At 43.9% G+C, this 17,742-nt stretch overlaps 1 protein-coding gene across 3 annotated transcripts; it reads left to right on the forward strand.

Moving 5' to 3' along the window:
• The first annotated feature begins 13 nt into the window (after positions 1 to 13).
• Positions 14 to 17,039, forward strand: ANGEL2 (angel homolog 2). 3 transcript variants are annotated; one of them, XM_077282286.1, is made up of 10 exons: positions 14 to 280; positions 1,008 to 1,067; positions 2,067 to 2,525; positions 4,544 to 4,761; positions 6,590 to 6,659; positions 9,345 to 9,766; positions 10,508 to 10,631; positions 12,641 to 12,701; positions 13,106 to 13,269; positions 16,670 to 17,039. In XM_077282286.1, exons 2-10 carry the CDS (start codon positions 1,043 to 1,045, stop codon positions 16,816 to 16,818), a joined length of 1,692 nt encoding a protein of 563 aa, XP_077138401.1. In that variant the 5' UTR covers positions 14 to 280; positions 1,008 to 1,042; the 3' UTR covers positions 16,819 to 17,039. The 3 variants fall into 3 exon arrangements, with proteins under 3 accessions (XP_077138401.1, XP_077138404.1, XP_077138403.1); XM_077282288.1 differs by having other exon boundaries at positions 122 to 280; positions 4,547 to 4,761; XM_077282289.1 differs by lacking the exon at positions 1,008 to 1,067 and having other exon boundaries at positions 84 to 280.
• The last annotated feature ends 703 nt before the right edge of the window (positions 17,040 to 17,742 follow it).

Below are 17,742 nucleotides of genomic sequence, written 5' to 3' on the forward strand. Positions count from 1 at the left end.
GAGCCCTTCCGCCAGCTGGAGCTGTAAGGAGCGTTCTGATTGGATGATAGTTCTTGCTTCTGATTGGTGGATAGAGAGACTGTATTCGTGTTCAGGTTCAGTCACGTGAGCACTGACTGATGACTGACACGATACAATGTATCACGGCTGCATTAACCAATCAGCCGCGAGAGCATTTCTGACCTTTCTTCCTCCCGGCATGCTCTGCTCCCTGACATGGACGCCGGCTGTGGTGGTTGCTGCCATAGTGGAGCTGCACCGGCTGGGCTGAGCTAGTCAGGTACGTGCTGGGGCCCGCTCTGTGTGCTGCTGCCCGGGGTGAGGGGCCCGCAGGTCTCCAACCCGGAAGTCGCCATGTCTCCAGGTGCTATTGTTCTCTGTTATCAGCTGGTTGAGCCTGTAATCTAATTTCTTAACAATAACCCATCACTTTATAACATGAGACCACCCATCCGGGTTATTTTTCTGTGTTTTTTTTTTTTTTTTTCCAAAAGCCACTTTTTGTATTTTTTTAATTTTATTTTTGTGAGACGGGTTGTAATTTTTGATTATCGCCATTCACTTTACCATATAATGTGCTGAAAAATGGGGACATAAAAATTTTAAAGGGGTTGTCCAGAACTTTAACATTGATGGCCCATGTTTAGGATAGGTCCTCAACGGCTGATGTTTGGGGCTGGAGCAGTCCGCACCTCCGGTGGCCGAGGCTGCACAGCTCCGTCTACCAACAATGGCAGTGGCGGGGTACAGCACATCCACTATTCAAATCAACAGGGGGCGGATGTGCAGTGCCCGGCCGTGAGAACTATCCGCCGACAGCACTGTGCTGACCTGTTCTGGCCGCCACCGAGAACAGCTGGGGTGCCGAGTGTCCCCCCCCCCCCACCACCACCAATTCAGCATTGATCTATCCTAAGGATCGGACATCACTGAAAGTCCTGGACAAACCCCTTTAAATCCACTAAAATGGTGAAAATAAACACAATCCCGCAATTGTTTTTTTTTAGGTTTCGTTTTTACTGTGTTCATTGTGCGATTAAAAATGACCCGACAGCACGAATCTCCAGGTCAGTACAAGTACAGCGATTGAATTTTTTTTTATTATTATTTTTATATTTTAACGGGTTAAAAAAAATCACAACATCAGACTCCTTTGATGAAGCTTTGTGAGGATGTTTTTTGCCTGGTGAGCTGTCACTTTTAATGACTGATTTTGGGATACATATGTTGTTTTGATCACTTTTTTTTAAGGGAAATGAAGTTGTCTGAAAAAGGCCACAATTCTGCCATTTTGATCTTCACTTTATGCCGTTTGCTGTGCGGGGTCATTTGACTTTGTTTTGATAGGTCGCACTTTTATGGATGTGGCGATACTAAATGTTTATAATCTCTATCAGGGCGATTCAAGCTTTGTAGCGTCTTGGGAATACAAAGATGGCGGCAACATGTATGTCCCACGTTGGGAAGAGGTTAAAAGGCTTTCTTTTCTTTTCTTTTTTTCTTGAAGGATCAGTTATCAATAGGATAGATTCTAATTGACACCCCAGGATCATTAGATCGGGCGCCATTCTTCCTTTCTGAGATTAGATGATGCGACATAGTTAGTTACACGACTGTTCCTGCACCCGTTAATATCCAATGGACTGATGGAGATGGCCGAATTCCACACTTGTTCACTGAGAGGAGGTACAAGGGATGGATTACAGATACCCTCGTTCTAATGATCAGTGGACCCCCAATGATCAGATTCTTACTAGCTTTGCCCTTTAGGGGTTATGTTCATCTTTGCAACCATTTTTTTAAAGGTCTGGTGCAAAATAAATGAAGCAACCATTCAATAGTTGATATAAAACCTCCTACAGCTTTGTGTCTACAGCTCCTATGCAGACGTATGTGTCTCCATGGCTGCAGAGTGCACCTGTAGTCACTCCTGATATTTGCATGGACTTCATATTTGTCTTATTTGCCATTCAGGATTTTGGGAAAGCTGAGTGACGACGTCTCTTTGAGCTCTAATGGTGACCATCATGTTTGCACCCTTCACTAATGACCTGTGTCTTCCGCAGGGTATCAGATGTTGCCTCGGCATCTGCAGACTGTGGGTGGTAGGTGTATCACCCGTGCCAGTTCCTCACGATCCCTTTGCATGAGTGGAAGTTTCCCTAGACACCAATGGTGGACTGGACATTACCAGACATCTACTTTCTTCCCAGTGAACATCTGGCCCCCTCAGGACAACTCCAGGCCATATTATTATTTTGGACCCCACAGTCCTGCCCTTCCTGCCAGTTATTCGTTTCCCTGGTTCCCACCTCAGTCATCGTGGCTTCACATATCTAATTTCAATATGGACGCCAAAGGAGATGAACAATTCAGAAAACGAAAGAAAAGTGCGGAGGACGACGAGCACAAGGGTAAACCGTGGACTAAAAGACCCTACCCTCCAGCAAGTGATCTACGGGTTCCACCCATTCCTGGAACGCCAGAGGTGTTTGTCCCAACTGGTCCTCAAATGGAAGCTAAAGGTAAGGACGTCATTATTACCCCTTTATAACAACAATATATATTACAGGAGGTGGGCTGTGGGGGAACATTAAAGGGGCTGTCCACCGCCATTCCCTTCTGCATCAGAAGTGAGCATTAGCAATGACGTTACAACCCACATACCTTAAGGGGCAGTATGCGGGATTGTAAATTCATTGGTACCACTCATTTCCAAAACCAGAAAACCCCTTTAATGGGGCTACTGGAGGACCCCACTGGACATCTTTGCATAACATGTATTAAAGTGTTATTATCTGTATTGATTGTTATCGGCTATTCACAGTGTAGGTGATAAATTTTCTGGTCGAGGGGGCTGTCCTCTGAGACCCCTTACCCATCCTCAGAACAGGGCTCTGAAGTCCCCATCATGCTGTATAGGTCGCCATGCTTCTCCGCCATTCTATACAGTCTCCATGGAGCTACCAGAGATGGCAAAGCACAGTGCTCGGATTTACCAGCAGTTTCATAAAGGGTGAATAAAGTGGTGGCCCACGTGCGGGACCACCGCAGCTTTCCGACAAGGCCTGGTTCTCAGATTGGATGGAGTCCATGCGGTTGGACCATCGCTAATCAGAATGCTTTTTTTTTTAATATATATATATAAATGATGACCCGATTTGTGTACAGGGCGACCATAAAATAACACATCTCCCATGTAGAGTTTACGGTGGGTCATCCAGTCCCCTCATAATCAGCTTACGGGGGGCCGCAACCTCTCCACAAGCTCTATCAGGGTGTGCGTCAAAGGAGGGGGACCCCTTATATTGGCGAGCTGCTAACAAAGAGATCACTGATCTTTCTAAAGCTGTCACTGACAACTAGCTGACGACCTGACAGTCCTGGGGGAACCAACAGTGCAATAGAATTCTGAAATGTGCAGCCACGGGGACTCGAATATATTTTTTAAACACACCGAAAACACCCGAGCATGCCTAGATAACGCCTTATCCCAGCACGTCTGCTCATCACTAATGGCTGCCCCGTGTAGAGTAACGTTTCATTCTGACTCAGAGGAGGGAGACCCCCAAATATCGGGTTTACATGCTGAAATACGACTTATGGGCAGGGGTTGTCCATAAGAGGACAAACTATTCTGACTTATTTACAGCATCCTGACGTCCTATGATAGGCTGAGATTTTTTTTTAAATGGTTTGGCCAACAGTATTTTTTTTTTATACACCTATATAAATAAATGGAGACATGGTAACCTTACAGCGCCTCCACAGATCCAGTGCAGGTCGCGCCTGAGGTCTCCGGTAGGAGATATGGTCCCATTTCACAGGACTGCAGGTGAATAGAGGACAAACATCCAATGCAGCGCTGTTCTTGACCTGTGCCGCGGTGCTGATGTGCAGCGCTGTACTGGTCACCTGACCTCTGCCGCGGTGCTGATGTGCAGCGCTGTACTGGTCACCTGACCTCTGCCGCGGTGCTGATGTGCAGCGCTATACTGGTCACCTGACCTCTGCCGCGGTGCTGATGTGCAGCGCTGTACTGGTCACCTGACCTCTGCCGCGGTGCTGATGTGCAGCGCTGTACTGGTCACCTGACCTCTGCCGCGGTGCTGATGTGCAGCGCTGTACTGGTCACCTGACCTCTGCCGCGGTGCTGATGTGCAGCGCTGTGCTGGTCACCTGACCTCTGCCGCGATGCTGATGTGCAGCGCTGTACTGGTCACCTGACCTCTGCCGCGATGCTGATGTGCAGCGCTGTACTGGTCACCTGACCTCTGCCGCGGTGCTGATGTGCAGCGCTGTACTGGTCACCTGACTGCTGGGGGCACTGAAAGGGGAGTACGCCTCCGTTTTTTATTATTAATCAATGTTTGGCTAAAAAAATAAAATTAATGATTAGTCTGACCCCTTTAAGGGATAAAATTACAAACCATGATAAAACAAAGGACAAGGCTGAGTTCTGGCCTTGGACTGACACATAAGATTTGGTGTGTGGAACCAGATGTAGGGCGGCGTAGTGACCCTGTCTGCCTGTCCTGTTCAGCAGCCATAGTGAAGAGAAGATGGGAGGACGTCGGCCATCATTCCCAGGACGGATCTAGTAAAGAGACGTTTGACTTCACGGTGATGTCGTATAACATCTTATCTCAGGACCTGCTGGAGGACAACTCTAGTCTGTACAGCCACTGCCGGCGGCCATACTTATTCTGGAATTACCGGCTCCCGAACATCCTGCGAGAGCTGCAGGAGATGAACGCTGATGTAAGTACCAGGATTTATACATTTTTGAAGCACTTGTCTGATGTAGAACCCACTTGAAATCCCTTATTTTGAATTAATAGAGGAGGTCCCCAGATGAGGACCCTAATCTGGATAATTATTCTTTGGTTTACCCATCTAGTCTTGGTTTTATGGGACTGGGATTACAGCACATCTGGGATTACAGCACATCTGGGATTACAGCACATCTGGGATTACAGCACATCTGGGATTATAGTTTATCTGGGATTGTATTTGTAGTACCTCTGGGATTACAGCACATCGGAGATTGGGATTACAGCATGACTGGGATTATGGTATACTAGATGGTAGCCTGATTCTAACGCATCGGGTATTCTATAATATGTATGTAGTTTATTTAAAGATTTTAGAATAATACATTGAATACATAGGATTCGGTCGGCCGTGACCAATTAGCGAAGCGTGGTTCAAATCCCGCGCCAATTCGCAGCTGGACTGCACCTGTCGCTGATTGTTCGCGGCCGCCCACAGCCCACGGAGTATATAGCACAGCCCACGGAGTATATAGCACAGCCCACGGAGTATATAGCACAGCCCACGGAGTGTATAACAGCCCAGGCACGCAGTATATAACACAGCTCACGTAGTATATTGCCCAGCCATGTAGTATATTGCACAGCCCACGTAGTATATAGCAATATGAGCATCATATCCCTGTTAAAAAAAATAAAAAATAAAATAAAAAATAGTTATATACTCACCTTCCGTTGGCCCCCGGATCCAGGCGAAGCGCTTACCGACGCTCCTCGCGCGCTCCAGTCCCAAGAGTGCATTGCGGTCTCGTCATCATCTCGCGAGACCGCAATGCATGGAGCAGTCACCGGAGCGTCGCGAGGAGCGGGAAAGGCCGGTTCTGGATTCGAGGGGCCGACAGCCGGTGAGTATATAACGATTTTTTATTATTTTTAACATTAGATCTTTTAACTATTGATGCCCTGTGTGAGCGGTGACCGGAGGGGATTATGGAGCGGGCACTGACTGCGGGGAGGAAGGAGCGGCCATTTTGCCACTGGACTGTGCCCGTCGCTGATTGGTCGCGGCAAAACGGCCACGACCAATCAGCGACTTGGATTTCAATGACGGACAGAGGCCGCCACCAATGAATATCTGTGACAGACAGACAGACGGAAGTGACCCTTAGACAATTATATAGTAGATCTGGGATTATACTGCACTTAGATTCAAAGATGTTTTGAAATGGACAGATACATACATGCACTGGTCTCCAACTCACTACTTTGAGTTTCTAATTGTTTACAAACTACAACTCCCAGCATGCCCTGACAATTTCAGGCTGTAATTGTAGTTGATTTAGGGTTACTCCCATCATTAAAAGTTCTCAACAGTCCAGCTGCAAAATTCTACCTTGCAGCCCCCTGTGATCTCGGGCACGGAGCCCTGAAATGCCCCATTGGAACACACTGTCCTGCCGGAGGAGTCCAGCGCTCGGCTGCTTCCAGCATGGGATGGTGCAATGGTGACATCATTATGGAGTTGTACTAAAAATCTCCACTAATTAGTGTCATTAGATCGTTAGAATTTGTGGACTCCAGCGGTGCAGGCAGCGGTCAGTTCAGTATAGGGCTGTGTTCACATGGAGTATTTTGAGGTGTTTTTTTTTCAAGCTGGTGCAGTCTTTTTTGGGGTTTTCTTCCACATAAGGTTTTGAAAAACTCCACACACCCACACAGTCATTGCTTTAATAAGTCACATTTTTTATTGTTTTCTTTTTGTACCATAAAGCCTGTTCACATTGTGCTGCTTTTTTTTGTTTGTTTGTTTGTTTTAGATTCTTTGTTTACAAGAGGTTCAAGAAGATCACTATCAAGAACAGATGAAGCCCATTTTGGAAGCCCTTGGTATGTAGCTCTCCAGCTTCTGGCTAGTATGTTGGGAGTTTGTTTAAAAAAAAAAAAAACTAATGCAATAAATATTTTTTTAAAATGAGTGCCATGTCCGTGTTTTGCCAGTGTTTTTTTGTTTTGTTTTTTGTTCTGTTTTAATCAAGAGTTTCAGCAGATTGAAACAACATCCACAGAGCCATAGGCTTACATTGCCAATATGATCTGTCACTCAATACCTGGCATATCTTCGCAATATTGCATGAACCGCACAGTCCTCAAACAATCCCAGACGTGTGAATGGCCCCTTTCGCTATCATAGGTACAAGTGCTATCAGTGAAAAAACACAGATAGCACTTAGAAGTGTTTAATGAGCATGCTCTGGTTTGGGCGAAGATCATTGTACAGGAGGAGGAGGTGAGCTGTGACATCACCTATTGTGAATGGTGGATCCTGTGTTATCTACAGTATATAGAGGTGTTATCAGCCATTGTACAGGAGGAGGAGGTGAGCTGTGACATCGCCTATTGTGAATGGTGGATCCTGTGTTATCTATTGTATATAGAGGTGTTATCAGTCATTGTACAGAAGGAGGAGGTGAGCTGTGACATCACCTATTGTGAATGGTGGATCCTGTGTTATCTACTGTATATAGAGGTGTTATCAGTCATTGTACAGGAGGAGGAGGTGAGCTGTGACATCACCTATTGTGAATGGTGGATCCTGTGTTATCTACTGTATATAGAGGTGTTATCAGTCATTGTACAGGAGGAGGAGGTGAGCTGTCACATCACCTATTGTGAATGGTGGATCCTGTGTTATCTACAGTATATAGAGGTGTTATCAGTCATTGTACAGGAGGAGGAGGTGAGCTGTGACATCACCTACTGTGAATAGTACATTTTGTGATGCCTACTGTAAAGGGCCACTGTCACCCCCCTCCAGCCGTTATAAACTAAAAGAGCCACCTTGTGCAGCAGTAATGCTGCAGTCTAACAAGGTGGCTCTTTTAGTTTTTGATTCATTTATTACCTCAATAAAGCGTTTTAAAAATTGGCCACAAATACCAGATATTGTACCTTGAGGCGGTCCGAATCGTCCTCTATGAATCTCCCAACTGCCGTCACTCTTCTCTTCAGGGGCGATGGTCGCCGCCCCCTTCGCGGTGTTCCTTCTTAAATCCGGCACCTGCGCTGTGCGTGCCTGCCTGGGGCCTGCGCAGTGTTCATTGTCAGTCACAGCACAGACGCAGGGTGCCTGACTGCGCCTGTGCAGGCAGTGCGGCCACCCTGTTGCTGAATCCCCGCCCCGCACTGTTATTCATTATGCACAGTGCGGGGCTGGCATTCCTGGGCATGCGCACTGCGCTTGTCAGACGGTCCCCCGCCTTCCAGCGTTGCCCGAATATACAGGTTTCATTGCCGACGTTTGGAACAGCCACAAAGAACAACGCTGGAAGGCGGGGGACCGGGGGAGCGTCTGACAAGCGCAGTGCGCATGCCCAGGAATGCCAGCCCCGCACTGTGCATAATGAATAACACAGTGCGGGGCGGGGATTCAGCAACAGGGTGGGCGCACTGCCCGCACAGTCGCAGTCAGGCACCCGGCATCTGAGCGATGACGGACAATGAACACTGCGCAGGCCCCAGGCAGGCACGCACAGCGCAGGCGCCGGATTTAAGAAGGAACACCGCGAAGGGGGCGGCGACCATCGCCCCTGAAGAGAAGAGTGACGGCAGTTGGGAGATTCATAGAGAACGATTTGGACCGCCTCCAGGTACAATATCTGGTATTTGTGGCCAATTTTTAAAACGCTTTATTGAGGTAATAAATGAATCAAAAACTAAAAGAGCCACCTTGTTAGACTGCAGCATTACTGCTGCACAAGGTGGCTCTTTTAGTTTATAACGGCTGGGGGGGGCGACAGTGGCCCTTTAATATTGTAGTATTAGGCTTCCTATATTTTCCTAACATATTGTCTTACGGGTAAGTTTCTCCTTCTGTAGAATGCCAGGTCAGCGTAGGTAGAAATTAATATGCAAAGAGTCTCTTCAGAGAGGACTAGAACTGTAATGCCACTTATTAAATACGTGTTTCAGGTTGTTCTCTGACTTGGCCCTCTCAACAAGGAGAGATCCTCGTCAGAGGTCACTTGCCCCAAACAAATCTATTCTGCTTTGCACTGATGAGGAGCAAATAACCCGAAACACCGTGTCTGCAAACTGAGATTCTGGTTTGGCTTTTATGCTAAGTCATGTGGTAAGATTCGTTAAGACATTGACTTGTAGGATCGCTTCGCTACTTCCTATAGGGGAAGAGAATATTTGCTTTTTTTTTTTTTTAACATGGATCTGGATAAAAAATGGTCCTAACAATAAAAGTAACTAATCTATGACCATGTATAATTGCCTGCGGATTTGTGGAGAACTGTGTGTTTTTGTTTGCTGTGTCACACAGTTTGGGGTCTATTACGCCAACTGTGGGGGTCTCGTGACCAAGACCCCTCACCAATGTGCCAGTACATGAAGTAAACAATGGGGAACTTTCTGATGACACGTTCTGCTTTGATTTTCATGTCGGCCCTACCCTCAGAGGCGGTGTATAATCTGCAGACTGTGCGGTAATAGAGGTGCGGGGTAAATGCTCTATGTCTATATTGTCTGTGTTTCTAATGTTCTGCTCTGACTTTTCCCGTGTCGCAGGGTACGTGTGCGCATACAAGGCCCGCACCGGAAGTAAACCCGACGGTTGCGCCATTTGCTTCAAATCCAGTAGATTTCAGTTGCGTCTAGTGAAGCCGGTGGAATATTTCCGACAACACATCGCCCTTCTAGACCGAGACAACATCGGTTTGGTGCTGATGTTACAACCTAAAACCCAGAGAAGAGACGTCCCAATGATCTGTGTGGCCAACACCCACCTCTTGTACAACCCCAGGAGGGGAGACATCAAGCTGACCCAGCTGGCCATTCTCCTGGCGGAGATTACCGAGGTCGCCCAGATACAGGATGGGGGCTTCTGCCCCATTGTCTTATGCGGTGATTTTAACTCTGTGCCGGGGTCACCACTGCATCGATTTATAAAGGAAGGGAGACTTCACTATGAGGGGATGACCATCGGGAAGGTAATAATCAACCGATCCAACATAAACCCCTCAATGGCCGCCCACTAGAGTTGGTGACCATGGTCTATGACCGCGGTACTGGAGCAGGAGCACTGCCTCTTACCTGCCAAAATCCGGGTGCAGCGTCATTGTCTCTGCCCCAGGTTGGCTAATCAAAGATAGAGCCATGGCTACCATCATCTAAGAGGTGGTATTCCCAATCGTCTGTGGCTGATGGAATGGGAAAAAACAAGATTTAATGGGGGATGTCCACTACTCTGAATCCCTGTGTTTTCTCCCAGTAAAATAATAACACCGTGTCGGCACTGGCTCTTGAGATTCAGCGCTGGCTTCACTCTCCTCCTTGACATTCGGAAGAAGTTAGAGCTGCAGCTGCTCTCTCATTTTCTCCAGATTTCTTGAATTGTCCACCATCTGGGAGCGTGAAGCCAGCACTGATTGGCCACAGTGATTGCATGACATAACAATGTCAAGTGAGCCCTGAAAGAGCCGGCACCACTGAAGAGTGTAATTATTGTTATTTTATTGGGGGCAAAAAAGGATTCAGAAGGGGTTGCCCGAGTCGTGGACAACCCCTTTAAATCCTCTTACAATCCATCTGATTGTACCATACGTTGAGGTAGCGATGAACGCAGAAGCCTCGCTCCAGGGGCTTGTAGAAGTTACTCCAAACTAACAGCAGAGTAAGTTTATCATTTCATCACAAAAAAAGGTAAAAACTGCTGCCATCATTTTCTGCAGGTGTCCGGCCAAGAGAAGTACCACAAAGGACAAAGGATTTTATCTATCCCAATATGGCCGAGAAGCCTGGGCATCAACCAGAAATGTGTGTACGAATCGCCGGAAAGGGATCAGGAGCAGCCAGGTACCATGACGCCTGAATAATATACTATATAATATGTATACCCCTCTTCACATGTAAAGCGCCATGGAATAAATGGGGCTATAATAATAAATAATAATAATAAATAATAATAGTCCGCATTCTGTCTGGTCGCAAACTATGAATCCTGCGTTTTCAGATCGGTTTTAGGAAGCCAATATCTTTTTTTTTTTTTTTTTTTCTTTCACCTCAAAATAGCCAATACTGTGCATCATCTCTAGTTTTTATATTCTTGCACCCTAAATTCACAAGGGGAGGAGGGGGCACTGAATGGGGCACTGAATCTGTACCAACGCAGTGCTTCCGAGTTCTATAACAAAGCTGGTCATCACTGTGTGTGCTTGTCGCCTATGAGACCGGCCACCTTTGATAAACTGCAGAGGTGGCCGGTAAGCTAGGAAATGTGCAGTTATCGATAAAATTTAAACATCCCTCCAGTCTTGAGACCAAAAAGGACTTTTTATTAAAGTTCAGTGTTTTAACAAGTCCTTAAATTGCGAGCGACACAGTCCACCTTCCCTCTGACCGCCACATCAGTCCTGAATCTCCAGACACTGATGGCACATCACTTACAATCTCTTATTTCTGTCCTATTATTTTGCAAGTTATCCTTAAAGGGGTCCTCTAGAATTTGAAAAACATGGCTGCTTTTTTTTCCAAAACTTGGTCTACAGGTAGTGTAGGGTATTTCAGCTTCGCCCTACTCGATTCTATGAAACTGACTTGCAGGAGCAGGTGTAAGTAATGGACGGAGGTGGCAGTTTTTTTTTTTTTGTAAATAAAGTATCCATGTTGTTTTTCTAATCCTGGCCAACACCTATGAAGTGCATAATTTGGAGCCTAAATGAATCCGTATAACTTAACCCCTTCACAACTGACGACCATGTCCTTGCTTTTGATGCAGACTCGCATGCTGGGGCCGCATCTTTCCCTGCACATGTGCCTCTAACAGCCGCTGGTGGATCCAAGATCCACCCACGGCTGTTAACCAACAAAATGCCGCTGGCAATTACTGACAGTGGCATTTAACATGCACAGGCATGAAGGGCATCATACATCCCTGCCATTGGCGCCCCGTCACGTGATCACTAGGTGCTGATGGGTTGTCATAAAAGCTGGGGGTCTGCAGAAGACCCCTGTGCTTGTTATCACGATCCTTCTGTGAACACTGGCTTGTGGCTAGCGTTCATAGGAGATTGTGATTTTTTTTATTTTTACTACACATAGCGCAGTAGATCGGATGATCGCCCATGCAAGTCTTCTCACTATTAAATACAGTAAAAAGTTGTTTTTTTTTAAAATGCGAAAGTTAAAATCGCCCTCCTTTTGCCCCATTTAAAACAAAAAGATTTGAAAAAATTCACATATTTGGTATCACTGTGCTCTGAAATGTCCGACCTATCAAACTATAACTTTTTGGACTACAAGATGCACTTTTTTGCGTCTTAGCTTACCGGGTGGGTGGGGTGGCTGCGGTGGAGCGGGGTCCAAGGAGGCAGAGTCGCTGGTGGTGGCAGGAGTGGGGCTGATGCTGCAGGCAAATGGATGGTATGAGGGGGTGTCCGGTGGTGCAAGGCTGCTGCGGGGTCCAGGCTTTCAGAAAATGTTGGGGGTCCCCACCCTTCCCATCATTTTCACACCTGTGGGCTGGTTCCATTGGTAGGAGCCACATCTATCTTGATAACAGGGCCCTGATGAGCGCCGCTCTATGGAGACATGGTCGGAATTATTCATTTATGTGAAAATTCCAACTACCTCTCCACTGACCTCAGCGTGCAGGGCCGCCCCGATCTCACATGGTTGATCTTGTAGATTTTGCCATAGAATTATGTGGGGAATACCTCTTTAATTTCTACACCCTGCAGAATACAGTGGGTGGGGAGCAAAATAAAGGGACATTTAATGTAGATCATGTAAGGATGTGTTGTAACAATTGTGCCATGTGTCTGATGCAGATTATACATGTAACATTCAATATCTTTATTTGTTAGAGAAATGTTCAGAAGAACAAACCAAGAAGCCCGATGAGTGGACTGCAGAATCGGATAAAAGGTATACTTTCTTAAGAATCCTCTTCTCTTCCCAACGGAACTTTTTGTGTGCACAGATTCTATGTTGATCTGTGTCTCTATGGTAACAGACTACAAACAAACCTTGTGTAGTCTGATCCTGCAGTCAAATGTTTGCCCCTTTGTTCTTCAATCAGATCATTTTTAAAAACTTTTGCCCTTTTCACATACATCCTCCCAACATGTGTTTTATAGATGAGCTTAAGTGACAGCTGTAAGTGGGGGCAGCCTGGTTTAAAGGGTTATTTCCATCTCAGACATCTGAAATTAATGACCGAAATGGGAAGAATCTTTTAAAGTAAAGTAAGAACTGTGCATGCTGTTCTGAGTATAGCCTTTAATTAATCAACATCCACATTTTATTTTCCTCTGGTTTGTTTTTAATAGGGTGGAATCCAGTTTGCATCATCACTTCAGCCTGTCCTCTGTATACTCCCATTACTTCCCTGACACCGGACTGCCTGAGATCACAACCTGCCACTCCAAGTCTGCCATCACTGTGGATTATATCTTCTACTCTGCTGCTAATAATGAGGTTTTCGGGCAGCCAGGTACGAGCAGTCACCCCCCTGTGTACCACTTACATGAGCAAAATGGGTGCACAGTGAGTGACGTCAATGAAATGTGATGCAAATAGTCCCCTGACAAACCACATCCGTCATTTCACTGTTTAAAATGGCAAGGGTATGATTAACTTCTACTATCTATGTGCAGAATAGTGAACTGGTGAAAAATATATAAAAATGTGTATTTTCTTATTTCTTCTTCCCGCTCTATATCCCCACTGGATAATGGAGCGAACAGTAGGAGCAGCATTCATTGAAATAAATCTTCCTTCTCACTCACTCTTTTTTTTCTTTACACCACATGATGATATGCCTAATCCTCTATCCTCTTCTAGTCAGAAAAATATGGTTCTTTAGAAGACCACTTTTTAACATGGAAAAACTAAAAAAAAAAAAGCGTATTTTATTGCAGAGGCAGCTTCCTGTGAAGGAGGAGAACACTGACCTAGCGTCCTTCCCGATCACAGATCTGCTCTCTCCAACTGCCCCACACTGATCTATGTGATTGGTGTCAAGCAGACGAGGAAGCTTACCGGAGCAGCTGAAGGACCTCTCAGGTCATGTGATCAGTCACATGCTTGGTAGGAACTCCATGATGGGGTAATGTAGTGTGTGTATGTAGTCTGCATCTAGCAGAGCTGTGTGTGTCTTTATGTGCATATGTAGCAGAGCTGTGTGTCTACATGTGCATATGTAGCAGAGCTGTGTGTCTATACAGTACAGACAAAGTTTGGACACACCTTCTCATTTAAAGATTTTTCTGTATTTTCATGACTATGAAAATTGTACATTCACACTGAAGGCATCAAAACTATGAATTAACACATGTGGAATTATATACTTAACAAAAAAGTGTGAAACAACTGAAATTATGTCTTATATTCTAGGTTCTTCAAAGTAGCCACCTTTTGCTTTGATGACTGCTTTGCACACTCTTGGCATTCTCTTGATGAGCTTCAAGAGGTAGTCACCGGGAATGGTTTTCACTTCACAGGTGAAATGCCAAGAGTGTGCAAAGCAGTCATCAAAGCAAAAGGTGGTTTCACACTTTTTTGTTAAGTATATAATTCCACATGTGTTAATTCATAGTTTTGATGCCTTCAGTGTGAATGTACAATTTTCATAGTCATGAAAATACAGAAAAATCTTTAAATGAGAACGTGTGTCCAAACTTTTAGTCTGTACCGTATGTGCATATGTAGCAGAGCTGTGTATATAATACATACAATGCAGAGAAACACCAGCGTTGCATATATTCCTTCCCTATTCTACCCTAGTACATTAAAATTGGTGATAGTGACCACTTTACACCACCAAGAAAGTTTTAAATAATAGGAAAAAAAGTTTTTACTATTTTCTGCTGTCCAAACCTGTGGTGTGTCTCATGGTAAGGTGCATCTTATAGTCCGAAAAATATGATCTATATTTCACTGCTGCCAATATTATATTAAAGGGGATATCTGGGAATTTGTAAAATAAATATATATATATATATATATATATATATATATATATATATATATATATATTACACCTAAGCTCTAAAATACAAGTAGTTACTAACTACTTCCTTGTTGTGCCCGGTGCCAATCTTTACCAGCACAGAGCGGTCACAGACGGCGGCTTCTTTTGTACTCTGCTCTGTCGCCAGGGCGTGATTTTTTTTTATGTCATTCTGATTGACAGCTGGCTCCCCCAGTTGGGCAGCGAGGATCCGACTGCCAATCAGCATGACTTCAGCATTCACGTCCCATAGAGTGAGGAGTGGAAAGTGGAAAAGAAGCCGCTGCTCTGTCGGCGTGATGTCAGCAAATGCAGCTGAATCGCCTGCAGGAGCCGTCTTCAAAGAATGGCGCTGGGCACAACAGGCGGGGTAGCTACTACCTGGCTGTTAGGCAGTTTTTATTTATTTATTTATTTTTACTATGCACCAAGTCCCAGATATCTCCTTTTAATTAATGACTGATAATATTGCTTGCTTTCCAAAAATAAGAGAGCATTGTGAAAGTGAGAAGAAAATACACACATTGTCTGACTGCGTTGACCGACTAACTGTCCTAAAAACACAGCCCTTTGTTAAATTGCAATAACTACCTTGACTCTTCAGGGAACAGGCAGTAAGGTTAAGACATTATTTGGAAGGGTAATCCACGAAGTGGCAAGATTGCCAGCTGCTCCTATCAAATCCAACAGTGGTGTCCAATCTTTTTCAAATGTCAGGAAAGGCTGGGAGCAAGAGAGCTATACCTTACAGGCATTTTTAATACACTTTTATTTTTTTTTCTTGTGTTATTTGTATCATATAAAGAAGCATTTGGGAATAATCCAAATGATTACAAGTTGCCCTTAGCACATCAGACATAAGTGTGACTCCTCTTCGACTAGGCAGTGTGGAGGAGGTGTAGTGCAGGAGAGCTGACAGTGCTCAAAGGGGAGGAGGGTTTGTAATGTGACACAGCTAACCCCTTGCCCCACAGGGACCTTATCTGAGTGAGTTATCTGTGCTGTAATCTCCCAGCACTTTTTAATTATGTAGGAGATTAGAGCTGTATCCTCGCATTCCACACTAAGAAAACTGAGCTGTTGTGGGGGCGTGTTCTTTTTCTGCTGTGTTACTACTTGCTTATGATTGGACCCCTCATACAGGGTGAAGAAGTACACGCCCCTAGTGGAAAATAACTGATAACACCCACTTGAACTTAACACTTTTTATTTTAACTCATTAGCTGCCAAATACTTTGATAATATCTTGCAAAGGGCATTTGAAATCAATGAAAAAAATGTTTTATTCCGCTCTGCAGCCACTATAACATCAAGTGTCCAATTCAACACAAACAAATTTGATTGAAGGTCCTCTTCAATAAATGTATGGACAAAATAGACACAGATTAGCAATACCCACCGTCAAACAATACACTAAAGTGTCACACTTGTCTTTTCGGTACTCATTGTGGTACATTTCTATGTTAAAATGGCGCGAAGACCGTGGCCCGAAATGCTGATGCAGTTTTCTATTCGAATCTGATGTAAACTTTTGCAGTAGTAAATATCCCTCATTGTGAGTGAATCCAGGAAGTAAAATTTGAGAAATCTGTTACTTTTGCATTTTGGTTTTTTTTTCATATGCTTGAAAACTTCAAAAAGTAAAATAGTTAATAAAGTAAATGAAAAAATGATAAATGTATCAACCAGTGCATAAGTTATATGCTATTTCTCTTAACCAAACACTAGATGGCACAAAGACCATGTTTAATACTTTTAGATGTGATGTTTTTGATTGTCACCTTAACTCCTAGAAGTGGCAATGGCTTACTCTGATGGTAGGTACACCGCTTATCTGGCTCACATGATCAATAATCAGAAGTTGCATTGTTTCTCTTTCCAGGCTCCGATATCGCATGTAATCGCCTGCAGCTCCTCGGCCGATTGTCACTTCTCAACGAACAGGATCTCTGGAGCGTAAATGGCCTTCCTAATGAGATCAACTCATCGGATCACCTCTCGTTACTGGCCAAGTTCCGGCTGGAGCTATAACACGAGATTTTAGTTTATTTTTTTAAGTTTGTTTGTTTTATAACCTTCTGAATCAAGGAACATCACTGCAGACCTTTTATTTATTCCTGCTTTTATTGTTGGACTTAACAAATCCATTTACATTAATTAAGGTTTTGTGTTTTACTAAATTTTTTGCTGTTTATAAAGTTCAAAATCTGCAAATATTTTCTTAAGAAAAAAAATAAAACTTTTATGAAAGTAAAAGACTTTGAATACCTTATTTCAATTAAAAAAAACTCTAACATATAGGAATATAACTACTATAATACTGCTCCTATATACAAGAATATAACTACTATAATACTGCTCCTATGTAAAGGAATATAACTACTATAATACTGCTCCCTATGTACAAGAATATAACTACTTATAATACTGCTCCTATGTACAAGAATATAACTACTATAATACTGCCCCTATGTACAAGAATATAACTACTATAATACTGCCCCCTATGTACAAGAATATAACTACTATAATACTGCCCCCTATGTACAGTAATATAACTACTATAATACTGCTCCTATGTACAAGAATATAACTACTATAATACTGCCCCTATGTACAAGAATATAACTACTATAATACTGCTCCTATGTACAAGAATATAACTACTATAATACTGCTCCTATGTACAAGAATATAACTACTATAATACTGCTCCCTATGTACAGGAATATAACTACTATAATACTGCTCCTATGTACAGGAATATAACTACTATAATACTGCCCCTATGTACAAGAATATAACTACTATAATACTGCTCCCTATGTACAAGAATATAACTACTATAATACTGCTCCTATGTACAAGAATATAACTACTATAATACTGCTCCCTATGTACAAGAATATAACTACTTATAATACTGCTCCTATGTACAAGAATATAACTACTATA

Source organism: Ranitomeya variabilis, chromosome 2 (assembly GCF_051348905.1).
Source record: "Ranitomeya variabilis isolate aRanVar5 chromosome 2, aRanVar5.hap1, whole genome shotgun sequence".
In the NCBI taxonomy this organism is placed as follows: Eukaryota; Metazoa; Chordata; class Amphibia; order Anura; family Dendrobatidae; genus Ranitomeya; species Ranitomeya variabilis.

Coding starts and splice junctions, on each gene's coding strand:
- ANGEL2 (XM_077282286.1), top strand. CDS start 1,043: ATGACCCGACAGCACGAATCTCCAG. Junction 1,068..2,066: donor CCGACAGCACGAATCTCCAG/GTCAGTACAAGT, acceptor TGTCTTCCGCAG/GGTATCAGATGTTGCCTCGG. Junction 4,762..6,589: donor TGCAGGAGATGAACGCTGAT/GTAAGTACCAGG, acceptor TGTTTGTTTTAG/ATTCTTTGTTTACAAGAGGT.